Source organism: Oncorhynchus clarkii, chromosome 21 (genome assembly GCF_045791955.1).
Source record: "Oncorhynchus clarkii lewisi isolate Uvic-CL-2024 chromosome 21, UVic_Ocla_1.0, whole genome shotgun sequence".
NCBI lineage: Eukaryota > Metazoa > Chordata > Actinopteri > Salmoniformes > Salmonidae > Oncorhynchus > Oncorhynchus clarkii.
The window spans coordinates 622,410-645,918 of record NC_092167.1 but is presented as its reverse complement, the minus strand read 5'-3'; the positions used below and the strand labels follow the sequence as shown (position 1 = coordinate 645,918).

At 38.6% G+C, this 23,509-nt stretch overlaps 1 protein-coding gene across 4 annotated transcripts in view; it reads left to right on the top strand.

The window, feature by feature from the left end:
- LOC139379609 (dual specificity tyrosine-phosphorylation-regulated kinase 2) overlaps window positions 1–23,509 on the top strand; it is a 47,343-nt gene that overhangs the window by 3,813 nt on the left and 20,021 nt on the right. Inside the window, exon 1 of one of the 4 annotated variants that reach the window (XM_071122404.1) lies at window positions 21,280–21,346. The exons of 1 other annotated variant lie outside the window; for it this stretch is intronic. In XM_071122404.1, coding sequence (XP_070978505.1) covers window positions 21,331–21,346 — 16 coding nt within the window. In that variant the 5' untranslated portion in view covers window positions 21,280–21,330. Of the gene's footprint in view, window positions 1–21,279; window positions 21,347–22,586; window positions 23,016–23,260; window positions 23,304–23,509 lie in introns of those variants that run through there. 2 more of the 4 variants (XM_071122403.1, XM_071122405.1) reach the window with 2 other exon arrangements.

The following is a 23,509-nucleotide window of genomic DNA, read 5'->3' as shown; positions in this document are numbered from 1 at the left end:
CTAGAATGTAATAATTCTCAGATACTACAGACTAGAATGTAATAACTCTCAGATACTACACACTAGAATGTAATAACTCTCAGATACTACAGACTAGAATGTAATAACTCTCAGATACTACAGACTAGAATGTAATAACTCTCAGATACTACACACTAGAATGTAATAACTCAGATACTACAGACTAGAATGTAATAACTCTCAGATACTACAGACTAGAATGTAATAACTCAGATACCACACACTAGAATGTAATAACTCTCAGATACTACAGACTAGAATGTAATTACTCAGATACCACACACTAGAATGTAATAACTCAGATAATACACACTAGAATGTAATAACTCTCAGATACTACACACTAGAATGTAATAACTCAGATACTACAGACTAGAATGTAATAACTCTCAGATACTACAGACTAGAATGTAATAACTCAGATACCACACACTAGAATGTAATAACTCTCAGATACTACAGACTAGAATGTAATAACTCAGATACCACACACTAGAATGTAATAACTCTCAGACTCTACAGACTAGAATGTAATAACTATCATATACTACAGACTAGAATGTAATAACTCTCAGATACTACACACTAGAATGTAATAACTCAGATACTACAGACTGGAATGTAATAACTCTCAGATACTACAGACTAGAATGTAATAACTCTCAGATACTACAGACTAGAATGTAATAACTCTCAGATACTACACACTAGAATGTAATAACTCTCAGATACTACACACTAGAATGTAATAACTCTCAGATACTACACACTAGAATGTAATAACTCTCAGATACCACACACTAGAATGTAATAACTCTCAGATACTACAGACTAGAATGTAATTACTCAGATACCACACACTAGAATGTAATAACTCAGATAATACACACTAGAATGTAATAACTCATATACTACAGACTAGAATGTAATAACTCTCAGATACTACACACTAGAATGCAATAACTCAGATACTACAGACTAGAATGTAATAACTCTCAGATACCACACACTAGAATGTAATAACTCTCAGATACTACAGACTAGAATGTAATAACTCTCAGATACTACAGACTAGAATGTAATAACTCTCAGATATGACACTCTAGAATGTAATAACTCTCAGATACTACACACTAGAATGTAATAACTCTCAGATACTACACACTAGAATGTAATAACTCTCAGATACTACAGACTAGAATGTAATAATTCTCAGATACTACAGACTAGAATGCAATAACTCTCAGATACTACATACTAGAATGTTATAACTCTCAGATACTACACACTAGAATGTAATAACTCTCAGATACTACAGACTAGAATGCAATAACTCTCAGAAACTACAGACTAGAATGTAATAACTCTCAGACACTACACACTAGAATGTAATAACTCTCAGATACTACACACTAGAATGTAATAACTCTTAGATACTACAGACTAGAATGTAATAATTCTCAGATACTACAGACTAGAATGTAATAACTCTCAGATACTACACACTAGAATGTAATAACTCTCAGATACTACAGACTAGAATGTAATAACTCTCAGATACTACAGACTAGAATGTAATAACTCTCAGATACTACACACTAGAATGTAATAACTCTCAGATACTACACACTAGAATGTAATAACTCTTAGATACTACAGACTAGAATGTAATAATTCTCAGATACTACAGACTAGAATGTAATAACTCTCAGATACTACACACTAGAATGTAATAACTCTCAGATACTACAGACTAGAATGTAATAACTCTCAGATACTACAGACTAGAATGTAATAACTCTCAGATACTACAGACTAGAATGTAATAACTCAGATACCACACACTAGAATGTAATAACTCTCAGACTCTACAGACTAGAATGTAATAACTATCATATACTACAGACTAGAATGTAATAACTCTCAGATACTACACACTAGAATGTAATAACTCAGATACTACAGACTGGAATGTAATAACTCTCAGATACTACAGACTAGAATGTAATAACTCAGACTCTACAGACTAGAATGTAATAACTCTCAGATACTACAGACTAGAATGTAATAACTCTCAGATACTACACACTAGAATGTAATAACTCTCAGATACTACACACTAGAATGTAATAACTCTCAGATACTACACACTAGAATGTAATAACTCTCTCAGATACCACACACTAGAATGTAATAACTCTCAGATACTACAGACTAGAATGTAATTACTCAGATACCACACACTAGAATGTAATAACTCAGATAATACACACTAGAATGTAATAACTCATATACTACAGACTAGAATGTAATAACTCTCAGATACTACACACTAGAATGCAATAACTCAGATACTACAGACTAGAATGTAATAACTCTCAGATACCACACACTAGAATGTAATAACTCTCAGATACTACAGACTAGAATGTAATAACTCTCAGATACTACAGACTAGAATGTAATACCTCTCAGATATGACACTCTAGAATGTAATAACTCTCAGATACTACACACTAGAATGTAATAACTCTCAGATACTACACACTAGAATGTAATAACTCTCAGATACTACACACTAGAATGTAATAACTCTCAGATACCACACACTAGAATGTAATAACTCTCAGATACTACAGACTAGAATGTAATTACTCAGATACCACACACTAGAATGTAATAACTCAGATAATACACACTAGAATGTAATAACTCATATACTACAGACTAGAATGTAATAACTCTCAGATACTACACACTAGAATGCAATAACTCAGATACTACAGACTAGAATGTAATAACTCTCAGATACCACACACTATAATGTAATAACTCTCAGATACTACAGACTAGAATGTAATAACTCTCAGATACTACAGACTAGAATGTAATAACTCTCAGATATGACACTCTAGAATGTAATAACTCTCAGATACTACACACTAGAATGTAATAACTCTCAGATACTACACACTAGAATGTAATAACTCTCAGATACTACAGACTAGAATGTAATAATTCTCAGATACTACACACTAGAATGTAATAACTCTCAGATACTACACACTAGAATGTTATAACTCTCAGATACTACACACTAGAATGTAATAACTCTCAGATACTACAGACTAGAATGCAATAACTCTCAGAAACTACAGACTAGAATGTAATAACTCTCAGATACTACACACTAGAATGTAATAACTCTCAGATACTACACACTAGAATGTAATAACTCTCAGATACTACAGACTAGAATGTAATAATTCTCAGATACTACAGACTAGAATGTAATAACTCTCAGATACTACACACTAGAATGTTATAACTCTCAGATACTACACACTAGAATGTAATAACTCTCAGATACTACAGACTAGAATGCAATAACTCTCAGAAACTACAGACTAGAATGTAATAACTCTCAGATACTACACACTAGAATGTAATAACTCTCAGATACTACAGACTAGAATGTAATAATTCTCAGATACTACAGACTAGAATGTAATAACTCTCAGATACTACACACTAGAATGTAATAACTCTCAGATACTACAGACTAGAATGTAATAACTCTCAGATACTACAGACTAGAATGTAATAACTCTCAGATACTACACACTAGAATGTAATAACTCAGATACTACAGACTAGAATGTAATAACTCTCAGATACTACAGACTAGAATGTAATAACTCTCAGATACTACAGACTAGTATGTAATAACTCTCAGATATGACACACTAGAATGTAATAACTCTCAGATACTACAGACTAGAATGTAATAACTCTCAGATACTACAGACTAGAATGTAATAATTCTCAGATACTACACACTAGAATGTAATAACTCTCAGATACTACACACTAGAATGTTATAACTCTCAGATACTACACACTAGAATGTAATAACTCTCAGATACTACAGACTAGAATGTAATAACTCTCAGATACTACACACTAGAATGTAATAACTCTCAGATACTACACACTAGAATGTAATAACTCTCAGATACTACACACTAGAATGTAATAACTCTCAGATACTACAGACTATAATGTAATAATTCTCAGATACTACAGACTAGAATGTAATAACTCTCAGATACTACACACTAGAATGTTATAACTCTCAGATACTACACACTAGAATGTAATAACTCTCAGATACTACAGACTAGAATGCAATAACTCTCAGAAACTACAGACTAGAATGTAATAACTCTCAGATACTACACACTAGAATGTAATAACTCTCAGATACTACAGACTAGAATGTAATAATTCTCAGATACTACAGACTAGAATGTAATAACTCTCAGATACTACACACTAGAATGTAATAACTCTCAGATACGACAGACTAGAATGTAATAACTCTCAGATACTACAGACTAGAATGTAATAACTCTCAGATACTACACACTAGAATGTAATAACTCAGATACTACAGACTAGAATGTAATAACTCTCAGATACTACAGACTAGAATGTAATAACTCAGATACCACACACTAGAATGTAATAACTCTCAGACTCTACAGACTAGAATGTAATAACTATCATATACTACAGACTAGAATGTAATAACTCTCAGATACTACACACTAGAATGTAATAACTCAGATACTACAGACTAGAATGTAATAACTCTCAGATACTACAGACTAGAATGTAATAACTCAGACTCTACAGACTAGAATGTAATAACTCTCAGATACTACAGACTAGAATGTAATAACTCTCAGATACTACACACTAGAATGTAATAACTCTCAGATACTACACACTAGAATGTAATAACTCTCAGATACTACACACTAGAATGTAATAACTCTCAGATACCACACACTAGAATGTAATAACTCAGATACTACACACTAGAATGTAATAACTCAGATACTACAGACTAGAATGTAATAACTCTCAGATACTACAGACTAGAATGTAATAACTCAGATACTACAGACTAGAATGTAATAACTCTCAGATACCACACACTAGAATGTAATAACTCAGATACTACACATTAGAATGTAATAACTCATATACTACAGACTAGAATGTAATAACTCTCAGATACTACAGACTAGAATGTAATAACTCTCAGAAACTACAGACTAGAATGTAATAACTCTCAGATACTACACACTAGAATGTAATAACTCTCAGATACTACACACTAGAATGTAATAACTCTCAGATACTACACACTAGAATGTAATAACTCTCAGATACTACAGACTAGAATGTAATAACTATCATATACTACAGACTAGAATGTAATAACTCTCAGATACTACACACTAGAATGTAATAACTCAGATACTACAGACTGGAATGTAATAACTCTCAGATACTACAGACTAGAATGTAATAACTCTCAGATACTACAGACTAGAATGTAATAACTCTCAGATACTACAGACTAGAATGTAATAACTCTCAGATATGACACTCTAGAATGTAATAACTCTCAGATACTACACACTAGAATGTAATAACTCTCAGATACTACACACTAGAATGTAATAACTCTCAGATACTACACACTAGAATGTAATAACTCTCAGATACCACACACTAGAATGTAATAACTCTCAGATACTACAGACTAGAATGTAATTACTCAGATACCACACACTAGAATGTAATAACTCAGATAATACACACTAGAATGTAATAACTCATATACTACAGACTAGAATGTAATAACTCTCAGATATGACACTCTAGAATGTAATAACTCTCAGATACTACACACTAGAATGTAATAACTCTCAGATACTACACACTAGAATGTAATAACTCTCAGATACTACACACTAGAATGTAATAACTCTCAGATACCACACACTAGAATGTAATAACTCTCAGATACTACAGACTAGAATGTAATTACTCAGATACCACACACTAGAATGTAATAACTCAGATAATACACACTAGAATGTAATAACTCATATACTACAGACTAGAATGTAATAACTCTCAGATACTACACACTAGAATGCAATAACTCAGATACTACAGACTAGAATGTAATAACTCTCAGATACCACAAACTAGAATGTAATAACTCTCAGATACTACAGACTAGAATGTAATAACTCTCAGATACTACAGACTAGAATGTAATAACTCTCAGATATGACACTCTAGAATGTAATAACTCTCAGATACTACACACTAGAATGTAATAACTCTCAGATACTACACACTAGAATGTAATAACTCTCAGATACTACAGACTAGAATGTAATAATTCTCAGATACTACACACTAGAATGTAATAACTCTCAGATACTACACACTAGAATGTTATAACTCTCAGATACTACAGACTAGAATGTAATAACTCTCAGATACTACAGACTAGAATGCAATAACTCTCAGATATGACACTCTAGAATGTAATAACTCTCAGATACTACAGACTAGAATGTAATAATTCTCAGATACTACACACTAGAATGTAATAACTCTCAGATACTACACACTAGAATGTTATAACTCTCAGATACTACAGACTAGAATGTAATAACTCTCAGATACTACAGACTAGAATGTAATAACTCTCAGATATGACACTCTAGAATGTAATAACTCTCAGATACTACACACTAGAATGTAATAATTCTCAGATACTACACACTAGAATGTAATAACTCTCAGATACTACACACTAGAATGTTATAACTCTCAGATACTACACACTAGAATGTAATAACTCTCAGATACTACAGACTAGAATGCAATAACTCTCAGAAACTACAGACTAGAATGTAATAACTCTCAGATACTACACACTAGAATGTAATAACTCTCAGATACTACACACTAGAATGTAATAACTCTCAGATACTACAGACTAGAATGTAATAATTCTCAGATACTACAGACTAGAATGTAATAACTCTCAGATACTACATACTAGAATGTTATAACTCTCAGATACTACACACTAGAATGTAATAACTCTCAGATACTACAGACTAGAATGCAATAACTCTCAGAAACTACAGACTAGAATGTAATAACTCTCAGATACTACACACTAGAATGTAATAACTCTCAGATACTACACACTAGAATGTAATAACTCTTAGATACTACAGACTAGAATGTAATAATTCTCAGATACTACAGACTAGAATGTAATAACTCTCAGATACTACACACTAGAATGTAATAACTCTCAGATACTACAGACTAGAATGTAATAACTCTCAGATACTACAGACTAGAATGTAATAACTCTCAGATACTACACACTAGAATGTAATAACTCAGATACTACAGACTAGAATGTAATAACTCTCAGATACTACAGACTAGAATGTAATAACTCAGATACCACACACTAGAATGTAATAACTCTCAGATACTACAGACTAGAATGTAATTACTCAGATACCACACACTAGAATGTAATAACTCAGATAATACACACTAGAATGTAATAACTCTCAGATACTACACACTAGAATGTAATAACTCAGATACTACAGACTAGAATGTAATAACTCTCAGATACTACAGACTAGAATGTAATAACTCAGATACCACACACTAGAATGTAATAACTCTCAGATACTACAGACTAGAATGTAATAACTCAGATACCACACACTAGAATGTAATAACTCTCAGACTCTACAGACTAGAATGTAATAACTATCATATACTACAGACTAGAATGTAATAACTCTCAGATACTACACACTAGAATGTAATAACTCAGATACTACAGACTGGAATGTAATAACTCTCAGATACTACAGACTAGAATGTAATAACTCTCAGATACTACAGACTAGAATGTAATAACTCTCAGATACTACACACTAGAATGTAATAACTCTCAGATACTACACACTAGAATGTAATAACTCTCAGATACTACACACTAGAATGTAATAACTCTCAGATACCACACACTAGAATGTAATAACTCTCAGATACTACAGACTAGAATGTAATTACTCAGATACCACACACTAGAATGTAATAACTCAGATAATACACACTAGAATGTAATAACTCATATACTACAGACTAGAATGTAATAACTCTCAGATACTACACACTAGAATGCAATAACTCAGATACTACAGACTAGAATGTAATAACTCTCAGATACCACACACTAGAATGTAATAACTCTCAGATACTACAGACTAGAATGTAATAACTCTCAGATACTACAGACTAGAATGTAATAACTCTCAGATATGACACTCTAGAATGTAATAACTCTCAGATACTACACACTAGAATGTAATAACTCTCAGATACTACACACTAGAATGTAATAACTCTCAGATACTACAGACTAGAATGTAATAATTCTCAGATACTACAGACTAGAATGCAATAACTCTCAGATACTACATACTAGAATGTTATAACTCTCAGATACTACACACTAGAATGTAATAACTCTCAGATACTACAGACTAGAATGCAATAACTCTCAGAAACTACAGACTAGAATGTAATAACTCTCAGACACTACACACTAGAATGTAATAACTCTCAGATACTACACACTAGAATGTAATAACTCTTAGATACTACAGACTAGAATGTAATAATTCTCAGATACTACAGACTAGAATGTAATAACTCTCAGATACTACACACTAGAATGTAATAACTCTCAGATACTACAGACTAGAATGTAATAACTCTCAGATACTACAGACTAGAATGTAATAACTCTCAGATACTACACACTAGAATGTAATAACTCTCAGATACTACACACTAGAATGTAATAACTCTTAGATACTACAGACTAGAATGTAATAATTCTCAGATACTACAGACTAGAATGTAATAACTCTCAGATACTACACACTAGAATGTAATAACTCTCAGATACTACAGACTAGAATGTAATAACTCTCAGATACTACAGACTAGAATGTAATAACTCTCAGATACTACAGACTAGAATGTAATAACTCAGATACCACACACTAGAATGTAATAACTCTCAGACTCTACAGACTAGAATGTAATAACTATCATATACTACAGACTAGAATGTAATAACTCTCAGATACTACACACTAGAATGTAATAACTCAGATACTACAGACTGGAATGTAATAACTCTCAGATACTACAGACTAGAATGTAATAACTCAGACTCTACAGTAATAATAACTCTCAGATACTACAGACTAGAATGTAATAACTCTCAGATACTACACACTAGAATGTAATAACTCTCAGATACTACACACTAGAATGTAATAACTCTCAGATACTACACACTAGAATGTAATAACTCTCAGATACCACACACTAGAATGTAATAACTCTCAGATACTACAGACTAGAATGTAATTACTCAGATACCACACACTAGAATGTAATAACTCAGATAATACACACTAGAATGTAATAACTCATATACTACAGACTAGAATGTAATAACTCTCAGATACTACACACTAGAATGCAATAACTCAGATACTACAGACTAGAATGTAATAACTCTCAGATACCACACACTAGAATGTAATAACTCTCAGATACTACAGACTAGAATGTAATAACTCTCAGATACTACAGACTAGAATGTAATACCTCTCAGATATGACACTCTAGAATGTAATAACTCTCAGATACTACACACTAGAATGTAATAACTCTCAGATACTACACACTAGAATGTAATAACTCTCAGATACTACACACTAGAATGTAATAACTCTCAGATACCACACACTAGAATGTAATAACTCTCAGATACTACAGACTAGAATGTAATTACTCAGATACCACACACTAGAATGTAATAACTCAGATAATACACACTAGAATGTAATAACTCATATACTACAGACTAGAATGTAATAACTCTCAGATACTACACACTAGAATGCAATAACTCAGATACTACAGACTAGAATGTAATAACTCTCAGATACCACACACTATAATGTAATAACTCTCAGATACTACAGACTAGAATGTAATAACTCTCAGATACTACAGACTAGAATGTAATAACTCTCAGATATGACACTCTAGAATGTAATAACTCTCAGATACTACACACTAGAATGTAATAACTCTCAGATACTACACACTAGAATGTAATAACTCTCAGATACTACAGACTAGAATGTAATAATTCTCAGATACTACACACTAGAATGTAATAACTCTCAGATACTACACACTAGAATGTTATAACTCTCAGATACTACACACTAGAATGTAATAACTCTCAGATACTACAGACTAGAATGCAATAACTCTCAGAAACTACAGACTAGAATGTAATAACTCTCAGATACTACACACTAGAATGTAATAACTCTCAGATACTACACACTAGAATGTAATAACTCTCAGATACTACAGACTAGAATGTAATAATTCTCAGATACTACAGACTAGAATGTAATAACTCTCAGATACTACACACTAGAATGTTATAACTCTCAGATACTACACACTAGAATGTAATAACTCTCAGATACTACAGACTAGAATGCAATAACTCTCAGAAACTACAGACTAGAATGTAATAACTCTCAGATACTACACACTAGAATGTAATAACTCTCAGATACTACAGACTAGAATGTAATAATTCTCAGATACTACAGACTAGAATGTAATAACTCTCAGATACTACACACTAGAATGTAATAACTCTCAGATACTACAGACTAGAATGTAATAACTCTCAGATACTACAGACTAGAATGTAATAACTCTCAGATACTACACACTAGAATGTAATAACTCAGATACTACAGACTAGAATGTAATAACTCTCAGATACTACAGACTAGAATGTAATAACTCTCAGATACTACAGACTAGTATGTAATAACTCTCAGATATGACACACTAGAATGTAATAACTCTCAGATACTACAGACTAGAATGTAATAACTCTCAGATACTACAGACTAGAATGTAATAATTCTCAGATACTACACACTAGAATGTAATAACTCTCAGATACTACACACTAGAATGTTATAACTCTCAGATACTACACACTAGAATGTAATAACTCTCAGATACTACAGACTAGAATGCAATAACTCTCAGAAACTACAGACTAGAATGTAATAACTCTCAGATACTACACACTAGAATGTAATAACTCTCAGATACTACACACTAGAATGTAATAACTCTCAGATACTACAGACTATAATGTAATAATTCTCAGATACTACAGACTAGAATGTAATAACTCTCAGATACTACACACTAGAATGTTATAACTCTCAGATACTACACACTAGAATGTAATAACTCTCAGATACTACAGACTAGAATGCAATAACTCTCAGAAACTACAGACTAGAATGTAATAACTCTCAGATACTACACACTAGAATGTAATAACTCTCAGATACTACAGACTAGAATGTAATAATTCTCAGATACTACAGACTAGAATGTAATAACTCTCAGATACTACACACTAGAATGTAATAACTCTCAGATACGACAGACTAGAATGTAATAACTCTCAGATACTACAGACTAGAATGTAATAACTCTCAGATACTACACACTAGAATGTAATAACTCAGATACTACAGACTAGAATGTAATAACTCTCAGATACTACAGACTAGAATGTAATAACTCAGATACCACACACTAGAATGTAATAACTCTCAGACTCTACAGACTAGAATGTAATAACTATCATATACTACAGACTAGAATGTAATAACTCTCAGATACTACACACTAGAATGTAATAACTCAGATACTACAGACTAGAATGTAATAACTCTCAGATACTACAGACTAGAATGTAATAACTCAGACTCTACAGACTAGAATGTAATAACTCTCAGATACTACAGACTAGAATGTAATAACTCTCAGATACTACACACTAGAATGTAATAACTCTCAGATACTACACACTAGAATGTAATAACTCTCAGATACTACACACTAGAATGTAATAACTCTCAGATACCACACACTAGAATGTAATAACTCAGATACTACACACTAGAATGTAATAACTCAGATACTACAGACTAGAATGTAATAACTCTCAGATACTACAGACTAGAATGTAATAACTCAGATACTACAGACTAGAATGTAATAACTCTCAGATACCACACACTAGAATGTAATAACTCAGATACTACACATTAGAATGTAATAACTCATATACTACAGACTAGAATGTAATAACTCTCAGATACTACAGACTAGAATGTAATAACTCTCAGAAACTACAGACTAGAATGTAATAACTCTCAGATACTACACACTAGAATGTAATAACTCTCAGATACTACACACTAGAATGTAATAACTCTCAGATACTACACACTAGAATGTAATAACTCTCAGATACTACAGACTAGAATGTCTACACATCGATCCCACTACCCTCTGAGATGCTGTCTACACATCGATCCCACTACCCTCTGAGATGCTGTCTACACATCAATCCCACTACCCTCTGAGATGCTGTCTACACATCGATCCCACTACCCTCTGAGATGCTGTCTACACATCGATCCCACTACCCTCTGAGATGCTGTCTACACATCGATCCCACTACCCTCTGAGATGCTGTCTACACATCGATCCCACTACCTTCTGAGATGTTGTCTAAACATCGATCCCACTACCCTCTGAGATGCTGTCTACACTCTACACGCAGCCAGACAGTCAACGCATTACTTTCGCCAGGCACACCAGCCAATGCATTCACGTGCTCGAGTGAGCATGTTGCCATGCTGTGGTAGGGTAGGCCGAACTAGCAGTGATGGAGGGAGGCTGGACTTGGAGCCAATGGTAACCCAGAGCTGTACCGATGCCCCCAGGCTCCAGCATCTCTTCTCTCTGACTAGAAACAGTCCAATGGTAACCCAGAGCTGTACCGACGCCCCCAGGCTCCAGCATCTCTTCCCTCTGACTAGAAACAGTCCGATGGTAACCCAGAGCTGTACCGACGCCCCCAGGCTCCAGCATCTCTTCCCTCTGACTAGAAACAGTCCGATGGTAACCCAGAGCTGTACCGACGCCCCCAGGCTCCAGCATCTCTTCCCTCTGACTAGAAACAGTCCGATGGTAACCCAGAGCTGTACCGACGCCCCCAGGCTCCAGCATCTCTTCCCTCTGACTAGAAACAGTCCAATGGTAACCCAGAGCTGTACCGACGCCCCCAGGCTACAGGTAACCCAGAGCTGTACCGACGCCCCCAGGCTCCAGCATCTCTTCTCTCTGACTAGAAACAGTCCAATGGTAACCCAGAGCTGTACCGACGCACCCAGGCTCCAGCATCTCTTCTCTCTGACTAGAAACAGTCCAATGGTAACCCAGAGCTGTACCGACGCACCCAGGCTCCAGCATCTCTTCCCTCTGACTAGAAACAGTCTGTATACGTCAGGCGGTCTCTCCCCTCCTCAGAGCTGACAACTGGGGGACTGAAGAAAAGACAACATGGTGGATCATATACTGTGTCCAAAATTCCACCCTATTCCCTGTATAGTGCACTACTTTAGACGAGAGCCCTATTCCCTGTATAGTGCACTACTTTAGACCTGAGCCCTATTCCCTATATAGTACACTACTTTAGACAAGAGCCCTATTTCCTATATAGTACACTACTTTAGACCAGAGCCCTATTCCCTATATAGTGCACTACTTTAAACCAGAGCCCTATTCCCTATATAGTGCACTACTTTAGACCAGAGCCCTATTCCCTATATAGTACACTACTTTAGACAAGAGCCCTATTTCCTATATAGTACACTACTTTAGACCAGAGCCCTATTCCCTATATAGTGCACTACTTTAAACCAGAGCCCTATTCCCTATATAGTGCACTACTTTGGACCAGAGCTCTATTCCCTATATAGTGCACTACTTTAGACCAGAGCCCTATTCCCTATATAGTGCACTACTTTAGACCAGAGCCCTATTCCCTATATAGTACACTACTTTAGACCAGAGCCCTATTCCCTCTATAGTGCATTACTTTGGACCAGAGCCCGTATCTGATCAACCACTCTTCAATGACTAATGACTGATATAGTGCACTAATTTAGACCAGAGCCCTATTCCCTCTATAGTGCACTACTTTAGACCAGAGCCCGTATCCGATCAGCCACTCTTCAATGACTAATGACTGATATAGTGCACTACTTTAGACCAGAGCCCTATTCCCTCTATAGTGCATTACTTTGGACCAGAGCCCGTATCTGATCAGCCACTCTTCAATGACTAATGACTGATATAGTGCACTACTTTGGACCAGAGCCCCGTATCCAATCAGCCACTCTTCAATGACTAATGCCTGATGTGCATTGAGACACAGAACAGCTCTAGGTTGGAAGGGAAGGAAGAGACGGCAGCAGCCTCCCAAACAGCCATATGTCACCGAAGCTCCGTTACGCTGTCAGTGTCTGTAGAACAAGGTGGACGGATGGTACGTGTGAGCAGAAGGCTGAACAACACAGGCTGTGTTTATACCGTGGTAGTCTGTTATCACCACGTCTCACCAGAGGGGGAGTGCTGTGGGCCGCGGCGACGGGCCTAAGCCTGATTGAAATGGATGTTTTGATTTGTTTTGAAGGTCATAGTAAGTGGAGCAGGGACCTTTTCAGTCATACAACAAGACATGTCTGTTTATCTGTTGAGAGTAGTAATTCATCTAGCCTGGTTCCCAGATCTGCTTGTGCTGTCTTGCCAACTCCTACTGAATATGGATACTGTCGTGGTGACAAAGATCATATAGGAGCGTGGCAAGACAGCACTAACTTGAGAAGCATACAACCAAGCCAATAGGCATTGTGAGGTAACTTGAGAAGCATATAACCAGGCCAATAGGCATTGTGAGGTAACTTGAGAAGCATACAACCAGGCCAATAGGCATTGTGAGGTAACTTGAGAAGCATACAACCAGGCCAATAGGCATTGTGAGGTAACTTGAGAAGAATACAACCAGGCCAATAGGCATTGTGAGGTAACTTCAAATCAAATCAAATAAAATAAAATCAAATTTTATTTGTCACATACACATGGTTAGCAGATGTTAATGCGAGTGTAGCGAAATGCTTGTGCTTCTAGTTCCGACAATGCAGTAATAACCAACAAGTAATCTAGCTAACAATTCCAAAACTACTGTATTGTACACAGTGTAAGGGGATAAAGAATATGTACATAAGGATATATGAATGAGTGATGGTACAGAGCAGCATAGGCAGGATACAGTAGATGGTATCGAGTACAGTATATACATGAGGTGAGTATGTAAACAAAGTGGCATAGTTAAAGTGGCTAGTGATACATGTATTACATAAGGATGCAGTCGATGATATAGAGTACAGTATATACGTATGCATATGAGATGAATAATGTAGGGTAAGTAACATTATATAAGGTAGCATTGTTTAAAGTGGCTAGTGATATATTTACATAATTTCCCATCAATTCCCATTATTAAAGTGGCTGGAGTTGAGTCAGTGTCAGTGTCAGTATGTTGGCAGCAGCCACTCAATGTTAGTGGTGGCTGTTTAACAGTCTGATGGCCTTGAGATAGAAGCTGTTTTTCAGTCAAACTTGATGATTGAGTTGGAGGCGTGCATGGCCACGCTGTCGTGGGTGAACAGGGAGTACAGGAGAGGGCTCAGAACGCACCCTTGTGGGGCCCCAGTGTTGAGGATCAGCGGGGAGGAGATGTTGTTGCCTACCCTCACCACCTGGGGGCGGCCCGTCAGGAAGTCCAGTACCCAGTTGCACAGGGCGGGGTCGAGACCCAGGGTCTCGAGCTTGATGACGAGCTTGGAGGGTACTATGGTGTTGAATGCCGAGCTGTAGTCAATGAACAGCATTCTCACATAGGTATTCCTCTTGTCCAGATGGGTTAGGGCAGTGTGCAGTGTGGTTGAGATTGCATCGTCTGTGGACCTATTTGGGCGGTAAGCAAATTGGAGTGGGTCTAGGGTGTCGGGTAGGGTGGAGGTGATATGGTCCTTGACTAGTCTCTCAAAGCACTTCATGATGACGGAAGTGAGTGCTACGGGGCGGTAGTCGTTTAGCTCAGTTACCTTAGCTTTCTTGGGAACAGGAACAATGGTGGCCCTCTTGAAGCATGTGGGAACAGCAGACTGGTATAGGGATTGATTGAATATGTCCGTAAACACACCGGCCAGCTGGTCTGCGCATGCTCTGAGGGCGCGGCTGGGGATGCCAGCCCAGAAGCACTGGGTGTTTAAATAAGAGCCTGGGGATCTTGAGTGATTTAAGAGACTTCCATATTGATCACAGCTCTTAATGTTGCCTGAGTGGATGGAACCAACTGTCATCAATATCCTACGACGACAACTGCTCCTATTCCGATAGTAACACAGTCATATGGGTCGGCAGGGTAGCCTAGTGGTTAGAGCGTTGGACTAGTAAAAGAAAGGTTGCAAGTTCAAATCCCCGAGCTGACAAGGTACAAATCTGTCGTTCTTCCCTGAAACAGGCAGTTATCCCACTGTTCCTAGGTCAGTTATCCCACTGTTCCTAGGTCAGTTATCCCACTGTTCCTAGGCCGTCATTTAAAATAAGAATTTTTTCTTAACCGACTTGACCTAGTTAAATAAATATGACGTTAAGCGTCAGAGCAGCCCATACAACCAACTACCTCATCCCCATATTGTTCTAAAAAAATAAAAAATAAATGGCTCCTTTGCACCCCAGTATCTCTACTTGCACCTACTTGCACATTCATCTTCTGCACATCTATCACTCCAGTGTTTAATTGCTAAATTGTAATTATTTCGCCACTATGGCCTATTTATTGCCTTTACCTCCCTAATCTTACTACATTTGCACACACTGTATATAGACTTTTCTATTGTGTTATTGACTGTACGCTTGTTTATTCCATGTGTAACTCTGTGTTGTTGTTTGTGTCGCACTGCTTTGCCTTATCTTGGCCAGGTCACAGTTGTAAATGAGAACTTTTTCTCAACTGGCCTCCCTGGTTAAATAAAGGTGTTCTCAACTGGCCTACCTGGTATTTATATATATGTATATTTTAACATTTTATTTCACCTTTATTTAACCAGGTAGGCCAGTATGTACTACTAATACCTGGACTAAGTCATGTAGTGACGACACAGACAGAAGATCAACTTGGTTGAGTGAAGGAAGCTGCATTCCTTCACAACTGACAGATCATCAGAGCAGGCAAATCCCTGAAGCCGTTGTCCCTCCAAACCTTTTGGAGTCCAGGGAGTTGATACAGACTGGAGGCTGCTGTGTCTGATTGGCTAAGGCTTTACACTATTCACTACTGGGTCTGTTTCTGATTGGCTAAGGCTTTACACTAGTCACTACTGGGTCTGTTTCTGATTGGCTAAGGCTTTACACTAGTCACTACTGGGTCTGTTTCTGATTGGCTAAGGCTTTTCACTAGTAACTACTGGGACTGTTTCTGATTGGCCAAGGCTTTACACTAGTCACTACTGGGTCTGTTTCTGATTGGCTAAGGCTTTACACTAGTCACTACTGGGTCTGTTTCTGATTGGCTAAGGCTTTACACTAGTCACTACTGGGTCTGTTTCTGATTGGCTAAGGCTTTTCACTAGTCACTACTGGGTCTGTTTCTGATTGGCTAAGGCTTTATACTAGTCACTACTGGGTCTGTTTCTGATTGGCTAAGGCTTTTCACTAGTCACTACTGGGTCTGTTTCTGATTGGCTAAGGCTTTTCACTAGTCACTACTGGGTCTGTTTCTGATAGGCTAAGGCTTTACACTAGTCACTACTGGGTCTGTTTCTGATTGGCTAAGGCTTTACACTAGTCACTACTGGGTCTGTTTCTGATTGGCTAAGGCTTTACACTAGTCACTACTGGGACTGTTTCTGATTGGCTAAGGCTTTACACTAGTCACTACTGGGTCTGTTTCTGATTGGCTAAGGCTTTTCACTAGTCACTACTGGGTCTGTTTCTGATTGGCTAAGGCTTTACACTAGTCACTACTGGGTCTGTTTCTGATTGGCTAAGGCTTTACACTAGTCACTACTGGGACTGTTTCTGATTGGCTAAGGCTTTAAACTAGTCACTACTGGGTCTGTTTCTGATTGGCTAAGGCTTTTCACTAGTCGCTACTGGGTCTGTTTCTGATTGGCTAAGGCTTTACACTAGTCACTACTGGGTCTGTTTCTGATTGGCTAAGGCTTTTCACTAGTCGCTACTGGGTCTGTTTCTGATTGGCTAAGGCTTTACACTAGTCACTACTGGGTCTGTTTCTGATTGGCTAAGGCTTTTCACTATTCACTACTGGGTCTGTTTCTGATTGGCTAAGGCTTTACACTAGTCACTACTGGGACTGTTTCTGATTGGCTAAGGCTTTACACTAGTCACTACTGGGACTGTTTCTGATTGGCTAAGGCTTTACACTAGTCACTACTGGGTCTGTTTCTGATTGGCTAAGGCTTTACACTAGTCACTACTGGGACTGTTTCTGATTGGCTAAGGCTTTACACTAGTCACTACTTGGTCTGTTTCTGATTGGCTAAGGCTTTACACTAGTCACTACGGGGACTGTTTCTGATTGGCAAAGGCTTTATACTAGTCACTACTGGATCTGTTTCTGATTGGCTAAGGCTTTACACTAGTCACTACTGGGTCTGTTTCTGATTGGCTAAGGCTTTACACTAGTCACTACTGGGTCTGTTTCTGATTGGCTAAGGCTTTACACTAGTCACTACTGGGTCTGTTTCTGATTGGCTAAGGCTTTACACTAGTCACTACTGGGACTGTTTCTGATTGGCTAAGGCTTTACACTAGTCACTACTGGGTCTGTTTCTGATTGGCTAAGGCTTTACACTAGTCACTACTGGGACTGTTTCTGATTGGCTAAGGCTTTACACTAGTCACTACTGGGTCTGTTTCTGATTGGCTAAGGCTTTACACTAGTCACTACTGGGTCTGTTTCTGATTGGCTAATGTTTTACACTAGTCACTACTGGGTCTGTTTCTGATTGGCTAAGGCTTTTCACTATTCACTACTGGGACTGTTTCTGATTGGCTAAGGCTTTACACTAGTCACTACTGGGTCTGTTTCTGATTGGCTAAGGCTTTACACTAGTCACTACTGGGTCTGTTTCTGATTGGCTAAGGCTTTACACTAGTCACTACTGGGTCTGTTTCTGATTGGCTAAGGCTTTACACTAGTCACTACTGGGTCTGTTTCTGATTGGCTAAGGCTTTACACTAGTCACTACTGTGTCCAAGCCATGGACGAGATATCGATTCAGAAGTGTTGTGAGGTGCACACACATACATACATACACACACACACACACACACACACACACACACACACACACACACACACACACACACACACACACACACACACACACACACACACACACAGACAGACAGACAGACAGACAGACAGACAGACAGACAGACAGACAGACAGACAGACAGACAGACAGACAGACAGACAGCTCACGAGGCCCAGCCATGACCTTAACAACGCACCACAGTCCCCATTATACATACCTGCAGGTTCAGTTCACAGCAGGAACAGCAGTACTTCAGCCATACGCATAAACAAATGGCTCTTCATTTCACTTGGTTTCAAACATAATGTTTGTATTATTACAGCCAATAGTGAATATACACTCCCATAGTGTTGTGAAGGCTAGTGTGTAAACACATGCTGCTTATCTGTTTATTTCCTGGTTGCTTCAGGCTCTCTGTCGCTCTGCTGTTGATTTGCATGAAAGCAAAACTGCCATATTAAAGACTTATAGATGACCTGGAGCCAGTGGGTTTGGCGACTAATATGTGGTGAGGGCCAGCCAACGAGAGCACACAGGTTGCAGTGGTGGGTCGTATATGGGGCGTTGGTGACAAAACAGATGGCACTGTGATAGATTACATCCAGTTTGATGAGTAGAGGATCGATAGGATGATCAGTTTTACAAGGGTATGTTTGGCAGCATGAGTGAAGGAGGCTTTGTTTGCGAAATAGGAAGCCGATTCTAGATTTAATTTTGGATTGGAGATGCTTAATATGAGTCTGGAAGGAGAGTTTACAGTCTAACCAGACACCTAGGTATTTGTAGTTGTCCACATATTCTAAGTCAGAACCGTCCAGAGTAGTAATGCTAGTCGGGCGGGAGGGTGCAGGGCAGAGAATCGGTTGAAGAGCTTGCACTTAGTTTTACTACTCTGACTCAGAGGGACAACATGCTAGTGTGTATGGAAGGATCTCACTGCTTTTATTTTGACTTTCAGAGAGGTGTGGTGTGTGTGTGTGTGTGTGTGTGTGTGTGTGTGTGTGTGTGTATGTGTGTGTGTGTGTGTGTGTGTGTGTGCGTGCGTGCGTGCGTGTGTGTGTGGCGTGCGTGTGTGTGTGTCTTCACTCCTGAATCCTGACTCCTGTATGGTCAGGGCTGAGACTGGGGGAGTAGACAGACGTTGTGTGTGTGTGTGTGTGTGTGTGTGTGTGTGTGTGTGTGTGTGTGTGGCGTGCATGCGTGTGTGTGTGTGTCTTCACTCCTGAATCCTGACTCCGGTATGGTCAGGGCTGAGACTGGGGGAGTAGACAGACGTTGTGTGTGTGGCGTGCGTGCATGCGTGTGTGTGTGTGTGTCTTCACTCCTGAATCCTGACTCCTGTATGGTCAGGGCTGAGACTGAGGGAGTAGACAGACGTGTGTGTGTGTGTGTGTCTTCACTCCTGAATCCTGACTCCTGTATGGTCAGGGCTGAGACTGGGGGAGTAGACAGACGTTGTGCGTGCGTGTGTGTGTGTCTTCACTCCTGAATCCTGACTCCTGTATGGTCAGGGCTGAGACTAGGGGAGTAGACAGACGTTGTGCGTGCGTGTGTGTGTGTGTCTTCATTCCTGAATCCTGACTCCTGTATGGTCAGGGCTGAGAGTGGGGGAGTAGACAGACGTTGTGTGTGTGTGTGTGTGTGTCTTCACTCCTGAATCCTGACTCCTGTATGGTCAGGGCTGAGACTAGGGGAGTAGACAGACGTTGTGTGTGTGTGTGTGTGTGTGTGTGTGTGTGTGTCTTGACTCCTGAATCCTGACTCCTGTATGGTCAGGGCTGAGACTGGGGGAGTAGACAGACGTTGTGTGTGTGTGTGTGACTTCACTCCTGAATCCTGACTCCTGTATGGTCAGGGCTAAGACTGGGGGAGTAGACAGACGTTGAAGGAGCTAAACCCTTCTAGTAGTCGGTACAGTCGTCCACCCAGCTTCCATCCACACTTCACTTGGGGAATATTGCAATAGTTTGCAGCCTGACAGACAGACTCCATGCCGTATTTTCAAGGTAGGTTGCTAAACAAACACAGCACTAATTCAGTACTAATAGTGTAGGTTTGTAAACGGTTTGTAAACGGTTTGCACTTAAATTGCACTCTAGCTCCAACTCAAATCAGAGTTTATTTGTCACGTGACCCACAGGATACAACAGAACTAAACAGTCCAGTGAAATGCTTGCTGGTGAGCTCTTCCTTAACAGTGCAATTATACTATATCACCAAAAAGGAAACGCAAACATGAATAAGAAAGTTCTCGAGAATAGAAGACAGGTCGGTATCAGTACCAACCAATAGAAGACAGGTTAGTATCAGTACCAACCAATGGAAGACAGGTCAGTATCAGTACCAACCAATAGAAGACAGGTTAGTATCAGTACCAACCAATAGAAGACAGGTCAGTATCACTACCAACCAATAGAAGACAGGTCAGTATCACTACCAACCAATAAAAGACAGGTTAGTGTCAGTACTAACCAATAAAAGGGATAGTTGTAGTCCTGTGAGAACGAATAACACAACGGTTTAGTAAAGTTGATGAACGTTAATGTGTAAATCCAATGTCGTGAATCTGTAACAGACGAAACATAGTTGTACCCCTTTGCAGCCTGAAATACCTGCAACTCAGACACTAATGAGAGAGTCTGTGTGCTAAAAGCTCATTGTTCAAGTAATGTACAATAGGGATTTCAGTTGCTATTGTCTGAAGAGAATGCATGTTGAAGTCCCATAGTGTGTTTCCTGGAGGCCTCATGGTGGGCTCGTTAGACACATAGTGGTTCAGTGGGGCACCAAAGTGGGGCACCACAGTGCAGTAGAGTATCATATGTGTATAGGGCTATACAGACTATTCTGACGTGCAAGCCGATATTTAATTTCAGAATATGATAAGAATGTGGTTAGGGGGGTGGTCAAGTGTTTGTTTAAGGTTTAGGGTTAAGGTAAAAGTTCTGTTTTAGTTGTTTGGATCGTTGCAAGTCAGAAAAGTCCTTATAGATCTTCCTATCACGTTATATTAATTAATGGGCTGGTTGGGTTTGGGTTCGTGATCACCAAGTGACCAAGAGGACTTCCTTAATGTAGGCTGTCTGTCGGTTCCTGCTGGAGCATAGGCTGGTGGTGCGTCGCCAGCTTAGCAACCGATCCAACCACGTCTCACGCTCATTAGTGAGTGAGTGAGAGAGAGAGAGAGAGAGAGCGAGGTGGATGAGTGCAAGGACGATAGATAAGGAAGAAGGCAACACCCAAACGTGTTGACCGACTATGTATTTGCAGTGTAGGTGAGAGAGAATGATGCCGCTCCTGCTGCATCTAACGTTAGAATGTTGCTTGTGTTGAAGGAAAAAAAACACGGAGTTTTTGTTTGTTGTTGTATTGATCTACAGTAGCCTAGCGTGGGATATTTTATTTTTTGTATCTATAGGTTCGTGTTTTGGGGTTGTATGTCCAAGCGATGGTGGCAGCAGAAGCAACATTTCAGCTGGTGTTGATGGCAGACTTCCCAGTTTTGCAGAGTTGCACGTTGCGAATGCAAGACTGGATGTAGCTGATTGGAGTAGCGAAATTGGTGATCACACAGCCGAGTGGGAGGAGGGGAGATTCTGAAAGTGGGTTTTTCTGTGTGTGACTCTCCAGCGGCCATGTTATCCAAGAAGCCGTGCGCTAACGTCTACCCAACTGGTAAGGAACAACAATATGGAGCCGAACGGGCTAAACAATACGGTTAAACTCCCTTTGACCGCCGGAGGAATATTGTTGATGGATTTTATGCCTTTTTTGTCGGGTCCTTTGTAACAAGTTTATTACACGTTTACGCCGAGTCTTGCTTCGGGTTTTCCCTGGTCTGTTGAAGAGGGCCTTTGCTAAAATAATGTTTTGAGTAGTTAATGGCGATACATTCGGGGATTTTTTTTCTTTCTTTCTCTAAAGCCTGAAGTGGGCTGTTTGCAAAACCAAAGTCAAATGCTGGTGTGTTATTTATCCCATATGACAGTATGTGTGTCAAGAGAGAACACAGGTTTACGACGGAATCATATGCCCACTGGTTTCTGTGTTGTTTTTTTACGATCTCTATACGCTACACGACTATGGGGCGCAAACGGATCTTACAACCAGGATAGCCTACACTCTGGCGGTCATCTGTTGTTCCAAGCACACATAATGTGGAATTAACC